This window comes from Aythya ferina (genome assembly GCF_964211825.1).
Source record: "Aythya ferina genome assembly, chromosome: 3".
NCBI lineage: Eukaryota > Metazoa > Chordata > Aves > Anseriformes > Anatidae > Aythya > Aythya ferina.
In genome coordinates, this window is record NC_140298.1 from 74,869,477 (window position 1) to 74,879,063 (window position 9,587).

The 9,587-nt window shown below is 40.6% G+C and overlaps 1 protein-coding gene across 1 annotated transcript; it reads right to left on the reverse strand.

Moving 5' to 3' along the window:
• Positions 1-59: 59 nt before the first annotated feature.
• Positions 60-9,236, reverse strand: LOC311434048 (amine sulfotransferase-like). The gene is made up of 7 exons (XM_084513886.1): positions 9,026-9,236; positions 6,282-6,452; positions 5,197-5,405; positions 3,976-4,102; positions 3,197-3,291; positions 1,745-1,925; positions 60-679 (listed from the first exon to the last, which is right to left on the reverse strand). Exons 2-7 carry the CDS (start codon positions 6,418-6,420, stop codon positions 555-557), a joined length of 876 nt encoding a protein of 291 aa, XP_084370012.1. The 5' UTR covers positions 6,421-6,452; positions 9,026-9,236; the 3' UTR covers positions 60-554.
• Positions 9,237-9,587: the final 351 nt, after the last annotated feature.

Genomic DNA, 9,587 nt, shown 5'->3' on the forward strand with positions numbered 1-9,587 from the left:
CCGAAGAACGGTAATAGACAATGCATGAAGTGTTTCAGTCAATAGGCAACACCAGAAAATGCAACAAAAAGGCCAGTTTAATAGCTAAGGGTTGGGTATTTGAGTTTACCAAGCTAGTATAAATTGAAATATATGAAACCAGATCTATAGCACAGACGGTCAATCTTATTTGCAGTCCAGACATTTAAAGGTCTACCAAAAGAAGCCTCGAGAAATTCACAAGTAGAAACATTTCCATACAATTTTAAACTATCTTTAACACCAATCTATCTTCACTTGGGTTTCTACAACTTTGGTATTGTTAAAGTCAGTGAATGTAAAAGCAAACACAAAGAAAGGAACTCACAGTTTACTTTGAAAATTAACTTGTAAGTATCTTGTAAAATTACAAAGAGGAAACTGATGAAATTGAATAGCTCTCAGACAAGGCATGTTTTCTGAATGAGATGCTACAGTATTCTTTCTATAACACAGGTGAAAATTGATGTATTTTGTTATTCTAGAACTTCAGGTACATCCATCGACTCCATAGGATGATGAGAGTCAAAACCAGCCTACATTTCACTGTTAATATCCCAGGTGATTTTGATGGGCAGGGTCTTAATTTTCTCATTAAGTACTTCATCAAACCTTTCACTCTGCGCCACTGTCATCATATTTTTCCAGTCTCCAACAGTGCCTGAAGAAAGAAGCAACAAAGGGGGGTGAGAAGCAGAACATGCACCTGTCTGAAAGCCCGTCTGCTGACAGCGAGCGCTATCCTCGCGAAGCTCTTCCTGGCTTCCTCAGCATCTCTCAGCTGCTGGTCCCCTGGGAGAGACTCCGTGTGCTCTTTGGAGGACTCACTTCCAAGTCTAGGTGATGTGTATATAGCGCAGCATATAGTCCTGTCTCTCCATAACGTTACTCAGCTCACTGGTTGTGTTTTTTAGTGATTCCTTTGAGATCAAATATGAGATGGGGGAAAGTGTTAAAAGTAACACCTATTTTTTTTCTTCTTCTTCTTCTCTGACTGCACCACTCTTTAACCCCTAGAGCTCTCATCCTACACTGTGCATCAGGCCATCCTAAGAAAGCCCAGGATGCCTCGTGTTTACCTTGAGGGTAGTTGATAAAAGAGGCTATGCTCATACTGTGAAGATGACTCTTGCCTTGAAAAGTAAGAAAAAACACATGTGAAGGAGGGCTGCACTGTTTTCAGCCTTAAGCAGCCTATCCTGGTAGACCGTCACTGTTCAAATCAAATTCACTCTTGTGTCTAGATGGTAAGTTGGTAAGTCTCTTGGAGGCCTAGAAGCACCACCTTTTTTTTTTTTTTCTTTTTTCTTTTTTTTCTTTTCTTTTTTTTTTTTATATTTTTTTTTTTGTCTGAGAGATGCTTTTCTCCCCAGTGAAAGCTACTTATCCATTTAGCAAATTGCTCATAACCATATCAGCCCCCAGTGAGATCCAAGGGTAACCTTACCGCTGGTTCAGCACAACCCTCAGATCTTCTCTGATATCGTGCAGGCCTTCTGCAACTTCTGTTGCAATCAGTAATACACAATGTTTTATCGTTCTTAGGAAAATGTGGTAAAATCAGTGATGCCTTAACAATAAAACAGCTCTTATGAATTTAATCATGGCTAACCTGACCTGTCCCTCTGATGATGGGGGCATTCCGGCTACGTTTGTAAGCCCTAGGTACATCTTGTATCAAGAAGAGGAATTAGGTAGTTGTTACATTGGACTGCTTCCATTTTACCTTTTCGTAGAAATCTACCCTTGCTTTTGTCTGCGATGTCATCTGGCAGATTCTCGTAGTTTGCCCTGGGATCTTTCTTCATGTTCTCAAAAGTAGCCTGTCTCACAACACTTTCTATTTCTTCTTCACTCAGCTTCTTGCCTAGGAAGTTGCAAATCTTCAGCACAGCACTTCTGAGATCCTGCAATAATGTTACTTTGAAGGGTCTTGATGATGCAAAGAACTAAATACAGGATCATAAAAGGGCATGAATTTGGGTTCAAAAGAGGCCATGTTTTTTATGAGAGCATAGTCTCACTTGCATGTCTTGAGCTCTCAAGTTAGGGATGCTGTAGCCTGCTATGGCAGCGAGCTGCCTTGGGGAAAAGAGAAGTTGCACAAAGACACAGGAAGACCCCATAGAGTATTAATTTTCTTTAGTGGAACTGTTATGAGCATATTTTTTTGTTATTCACAAAAGTCTTGTCCTATAATATTTCAGATTTTTTTTTTACAAAATTCTTGTCCTGTACTTTTTCAGAAAGTTTTTTGGTTGGTTGGTTGGTGGTTTTTTTTAGTTGTTGTTTGTTTGTTTGTTTGTTTTGGGATTGTACAGAAGATTACTTTTGTCCTAGTAGAAGGTGATCTAACCAATAATTCTTTAGTGGTTGATACAATCTTGCACCAATTAGAAAAAATGACTTTATTCTCTCAAAAATCTCAATTTGATTCTGCTCCATAAGGGACTAAGCACTTTCCAATATAAAACATAGTTATAAAGAACAATCTGAAAATGCATTTGATATGGGAGGCTGTCCTGGTTTCAGTTAGAACAGAGTTGATTTTCTTCCTAGTAGCTGGTGGAATGCTGTGTTTTGGCTTAGGATGAGAAGAGTGCTGATAACACCCCAATGTTTTAATTGTTGCAGAGCGGTGCTTATACCAAGCCAAGGACATCTCAGCTTCTTGCTCTGTCCTGCCAACAGGCAGGCTGGGGGTGCAGTAAGAGCTGGGAGGGGACAGACCCAGGACAGGTGACCCAAACTAGCCAAAGGGGTATTCCATACCATCTGACGTCATGCTAAACAATATATAGGGGTGGCTAGCCGGGGGAGTGGGGCCGGACTGCTCGGGGTTAGGCTGGGCATCGGTCAGCGGGTGGTGAGCAATTGCATTGTGCATCCCTTGTTTGTACATATTATTATTAGTAGTACTATTATCATCATTGTATTATTATTATTATTATTATTATTGTTGTTGTTGTTGTTGTTGTTGTTGTTGTTGTTATTGTTATTTTCCTGTCTTATTAAACTGTCTTTATCTCAACTCACGGGCTTCACTTTCCATTTCTCTCCCCCGTCCCAGAGAGGGAGGGGGAAGGGTGAGCGAACGGCTGCGTGGTGTTTAGCTGCCGGCCGGGTTAAACCACGACAGAGGAGAAAACCTTGAATGCAGTGATATAATTGACCTCACCTTTTTCATGTCTTCATAGGTAAGGAAGAGTATATTGAAATCCTCCGCATGGCCATACCAGCCTGCAACATGATCAAACCAACAACTGGCAAGCACTTGCCAAAGGGAAAATAATTGAGAGAGAGAGAGAGAGAGAGAGAGAAATGTTATTTACAGCTAACAGTAAAACAGTAACGATATCAGTCATTTTTGGGCCTGTGCAGTATTTTTGGGGAGAGGAGCGTAGGCGTTCCTCTCTTCTGTTCCATTTTCCCCAAGACTCAGAGGGCAGTTATGCCCATAAAGGCATAATGAGATGGGCTTTTTACAGGGGGTGTGGGATGTGTGCTCACAGCCTATGGATGACAATTCTTTATGCTCATGTGGCAAACCCCCTCTGGTTTCTGGCAATCTGCACTAATAATGGCAGAAGCAAAAATCTACTTCCTGTTTTTCCCGTACCGTGTCTTTTCCTATGGGTTCAGCTCCACTAACCAAGTGCAGAAGGTGTTAAGAGCTCCTCAGTCATAATGACTATATTCTGAATTGGTATCCAATGCAGATGAGACAAGCAGATTGCACATTGCTGGGGAGCAGCAATGCCTTGAGTATGCTACCACCTTTGGACCCAAGTTAATCAGAAAATGGTGCTAAGCTCAGGCAACCTCTGAAGCTTTGGATCCAGGTTACAGCATAGCTGAGGGTTCTGGGTACTTGTTATTTATTGATGAAATTAATCTCTATTCAATCTGAGGGCATGGGCCAGGATTTGGACTCCTTAAGTAAGAAAGATATCCTACCTTTGCCAGCTAAAAACCTCTCCATGAAAATGTTAAAATCTGGAACTTCCTCTAGTGTTGTGATGAATTTGGAAAAGTGGTAGTAAGAAACCAGCACATCCTTGGGGTTCCTGGTAACATAAATAATCTGCAAAACAACAGGTCTCAGAGATGTTACAGGGCTCTGTTATCCCGACCATCAGTGCAGTTGTCCATAGATGTCCTTCCAGTTACCACCAAAAGTGTGAGAAACCAGTCTCAATGTGACTATCATGTTAAGCTTACAGGTAGTATAGCAAATCTTCCCTTTGTGGTGTACTTTCTGTAGGTACTCATGAGGAAATGTACAATAATTTATGGTAAATCAAAACTCAGGTACAGTGTTAACAGCATTCATGCTCTGTGACCTGAACTGCTGTTCCATGGTGCTGGTGCCAGAGGCAGAAGATTGTGAATGACAAGGGGGAGTCCCATCGTCCTAAAGGAAATCCTTGTTACAGTCAAGGGTTATTTTGGCTCTTGCTGACTTCTACCTCAGGCAAACACTGGGCACCTCCAGTAAGATGGGAACCCTCCTGCCTCTCAGATGGGCACATTGCCCTTACGAGGCTACAGGTGTTTGCAGGGAGAGAGAAAAACCCTGCTCTCAAACTGCATTTCTAACTGGGTAAAATTACTGCATTAGACTCCTGTTAACTGAAAAGTTCTCTGATTGCCTTTAGCAAAACAAAATTATTATTTCCAAGGTGTATTTCCAACAAGGATTCCTAGATACAGTGCAGGAGAACTCAATGAACTCAAATTCAAAAGCTCTGAGTTGAAATCACAGAGAAAAAAATAAACCTTTCTATGGTTTGCTATAAAATAAGAACAAACTGAATTATGTATTCCAGCAGAGGGGGGAAAGATGCCCCCAAACAAGATTTTCCTGAAATCATAATATATTTTCTGACATGTGTAGCCTGTGTGATTTTGGTCAATTTTCCCATTCTTTGCTGGGCATCATTTGGATTTCAAATCCTCTTTTCTTCTTAGGAGATTTCTCTTTCAAATTTCACTGGGATTGAGAAGAAAGTGGTGAGAACTCTGCAGTTTTCCACTACACCTGTATCTGTGAAGAACCTAACTGCAGCACTACAGGCTTGCCTCCACAGCTCCTGTGAGCACAGCTCTGCAACAAAAATCACTGAGGCAAATTTTCATCATTGTGTTTAAGTACATTGCAAAAATAACATCACTTACACGCCCTCTTTTGTTTCTCAGGTCTCTTGGAAGTAAGTAGTAAGGCAGGTGCGTGGCAAAAGCACGAGGCACAGGAAGACTTGTATAATCCTTATTTTTTATATTGTATTCCAGCCATGGGATTCTGTCCATGAGCTCCATATCTTCTGTTCCATTTCGGTGGCCTTCATGAAGTATCAAGCTCAAAATGTTCTGAGTCCACACGGTTCCTGAGAAGAAAAGCTTTTTGTTTGAACATTGTTTGATTATTTATTTTAATTTTTATTTAAAGACATTATATTGCCAAAAACACAGCCTCTGCACAGTTGTAGGTGAATATGAATACTTTATATTCACTTTGTGAATATAAATACAGCTTTGCATACTGAAGATAACAACCATAAAAGCCATGGCAGGTAACTAAGCCTTCAGTTCTTTCACCCAGCATACTCAGCTTCCACACAAATTGTGTCTTTCCTCAGGTTGTTGTAGCAACATGAGATGTTTAATTTCTGTGGTCCACACTTCTAAAATATTTTCAGAGGGAAAGATGTGAATGGGAAGGAGACAATATTCTGTGCAATTCATAACTCAAAATCATCTGCAAACTCTTTCCTGTCAGTGGGTGCTACATCACTTTGCAACACAAAGCTCTCTCTTCCAAAGATGTGCTCATCTGAGTGCTGTTACAGCTTTGTCCCTTAAATGCTGCCCACCCATCCAGACCCTCTGCCTACTTGTACGGCTTGCTCCAGCACCACCTGATGATGAGTTAGCATCACTTGGGCTTTCTGTCCCCTACCACTGCCACTCAGGACCTCTCCATGGGCTTCTTGTACCTTCAAGAGCTCAGCTTGTTTTGGCCATAGCTTGTTCTGAGCACGGAGTCCAAGAATGAGGTAGATCAACTCAGTTGGACAAAAGCAGGCATCCTGTGTCCTGCTGTTCAGGCCATGGCTATGCAGGATTTGTACTTAATGCTGCACCACATATCCTCAGAGATGGTTCATGTCTAAAAGCAAAGCTAACAACCTTAGGCACAGCTGCGATTAGGTGGTTGAATAAAGGCAGATTTATTTCCTCTTTGGAAACAGTTCCATTCTTACCTGATTTGGGATAAGTAGCTATAAATATGTCACTGTCTTTGATTTCAAAATTCTCCAGAGAAGCTACGTGCTCGACTGAAGTATTTACACCAAAGTAAAACCCTTTGTACTTGAATACAAAATCTTTTGATGGTTCCATTGTTAATCTTTAGTCTCTTAGTGGTGAATAAGCTGCAATAAAATAATATGAAATTATAACTTCTTGTTTCATTGTCATCTCACAGGAAAAGAAACAAGCAAACAAACAACAACAAGAAAAACCCCACCTCCCTACAAAGCAAAACAAAACACCAAAAGTGTAATTCAAACAAACAAACAAACAATTGGTTCTTGCAAATTCTAGGAAAACTAATTTTGCTACAACAATACACTGAAATTTAACTTTCATATTTTCACAAGAACATCAGCCTATTATCTCTACTAATAATAACAACAACAAAAAAAATTATATATAGCATGATCCTTTACTCATATACAAGTGTATGTTATACACACATAAAAACTAACATAACTAAAGGTAACCTGTGTAAAAAATCATTTGTCAAATTTTCTCTAGGATTTGAGCAACTACAAAGTTTCCTTTGGATTCTCATCATCTCTTAAACAGAGCTGGCTTAACCAAGCTCTCTTTCTAAATGTTTTGACTGAAATTGTGTTCTGCATGTTTTATTTTAATTTATGTCTCCTACTTATTCTGTCTCCTTATCAGTGCTTCTCCCATAGTAAGCATAATTTCTACAAACAGGCATAAATGTAAGTTTTCAAACATGTCTACTGGTTTTATGACATATTCTTGTATCTTAATACCATTGCTGTATATTTGCCAGAAAAAAAAAAAAAAAAAAAAAAAAAAAAAAAAAGTGTTAATTATCATTGTTGTGATGGACAGGGAAGAGTGAACTTCCTGACAGCAAGAGAAGCAAAGGGAACAGCAAGAGAAGCAAAGGGAAAAGACTCTTCTAGCTGAGCAAGAGCAACATAAACATCGAGGTATGAAGGTTTAGGTTTGTGTCCCTGCTACTGCCTTTGAGCTGGACATCCATGGATTTCAGTGGCTTGAACATCCAGGGCTCTCTCTCCCAAGTGAGCACATTTACTTTCAAAAATGTACAAGCCTTAGGAGAAATGACCTGAGCAAGTCCATTTTCAGACTTGGATATCACAACCATTATTTTGTTTGGGCTGAAAAATATTTGGAAAAAGAGACATTTCAATCAGGACTTTTATTCAGGTTGCTGTTCCCTGCCTTCCCCCTTGCAAAGTGTAGGTGATCTGTCCCATGTCCTCTCTGCCTGCAGTGTTTGCCCTTGCCTCATCACCTGGCTATTTACTGTAGCTCAGTTTTGCCAGATCAGCAGCTTATGCAATTCCCACCGGCCAAGTGACCCGGGTTCATCGTGGCAGTCAGTTCTTGGAAATGAGGCCACCAATCCCATCCCTTATTGCCCAGCTTCTCTCCTGTTTAGGCTCTCCTGCTCTGTGAGCTCAGCTGGCCACAGGATTGCCCAGCAGTGTTTCTGTGTGACGTGCCTGCCAAGCCATAGCCAGGTACCTTGAGAAACACCCTTGGACTGCCCCCGGTGAGGCACGTGCATGTAGACGGACACCACCCATGGGGCCTTTGCTGCCATTGGGCCCTTGGCGGCTGCTCCACCAAAAGGCAGGTGCCAAAATAAAGCAGCAAGGGGCACACAAGCTGCTTGTCCAGGTAACCTCTTGCCATGGTATAGCCTCAGGAGGACACATGGATGTCCCTCAGGCTGGTTCCGTGGCTCAGCCTAGGGCTGATGCTCCCTGCTCTCCTCCAGCTGCCCACCACCAGCATCTGTAGGGGAACTGCACACCCAGTTGATCTCAGCCACATCACTGGAACAGCCAAGCAAAAAGTTTCAGTTTTAACTATTTTTTTTATATACCTGGGTTCTTTTATAGAGCCAGATTAAATAACTGATGAGTCATTAACTGCACCAGAAACAAGGCTGAAGAGTAGTAGCAGCAGTAACCCCACTTAGAGACCAAGGATTTGGTACACATTTGAATTCAAGTCATGACAACAAAGCTGGGGAAGTCCTAAGACTGAATGGATATGGGGAATGAGGGAATATTTGAGGGAATATTTTTATGGCTACCTAGAGGAAGAATGAAGAGTTTCTGAGAAACTAAAGGAAGAAACACTAGAAGACACATTCCATGTACACAGAAATATTTCTTGATCTTATTCTGTAAAAAAATAAATAAATAAATAAAGGAGCTTTCTTACACATATGTAAGAAAGCTTGTTTGGAGATCCTATTCATGGTCTAGCATATCTGATGGGAGAAGAAATAGGCATTCAAATATGCTCTTACCAGCCAGATATGAATCTGAACAATGTGTCGAACATTCTGCCTGCAGTTGCAGACAGAAAGGTGTCCCCTGATTCACCTCCTGCACCCGCAGTGACTGTACACTTCAACTCTGCTCATTTGACTGCCTCACAGCCACAACTCCAATCCCTTGCTGAATTGTACAGAAAACCGATGTAAAACTCATCATCCTGCACCAGCTGTCAGACACCTAGCTCCTCACGGCCGAACTCCTGCCCACACAGCCCCTGTGCCTATGCATCTCCTTCCCACAGCGCTTCTCAAAATGTTCGACAAAAGAGGTCCGTGCACAACTATTCTCGCTTTACTGGCAGGGTTGTATAGCATCATTCAACTCACAGAACTACAGTTGCAATAATTAATTTCAGGCCTGCTTACCTTCTCTGCTCTCTTTCTGGTGCCCACGGAGATGTATGTTATTCCTTTCCCGTTCGGTGACCACAAATACTTCGAGAGAGTTTTGAGTGGTCACGTTTCCTTTTTAACCAAGGTGTACACCCACAACCACCTTGCTCTTTGGCTTCCATTCAACGTTTGCTTATCTCTAACACAGAGATTAAAGAACTGACATAACCCATGAAAAGGTTAAAGCAGTCTTGAGAGACTGGTGTAATTATTCAGTTGCTTGATTTAATTTTTGTTCCTCTTTTTATCGACAACATTAGTAATTAGGAGCAGAGAGGAGCAGAAGTTAATACAAACTTTTATTTTTATTTTTATTTTTATTTTTATTTTTATTTTTATTTTTATTTTTATTTTTATTTTTATTTTTATTTTTATTTTTATTTTTATTTTTATTTTATTTTTATTTTTATTTTTATTTTATTTTTATTTTATTTATTTTTTAACTCCACTCCCACTGAACTTTTGCCCACAGTGGTTTTACCTCAAACTTTGAGTTCCAGTAGTTCCATAGGACAACCTGAATCCACTGCCCTAC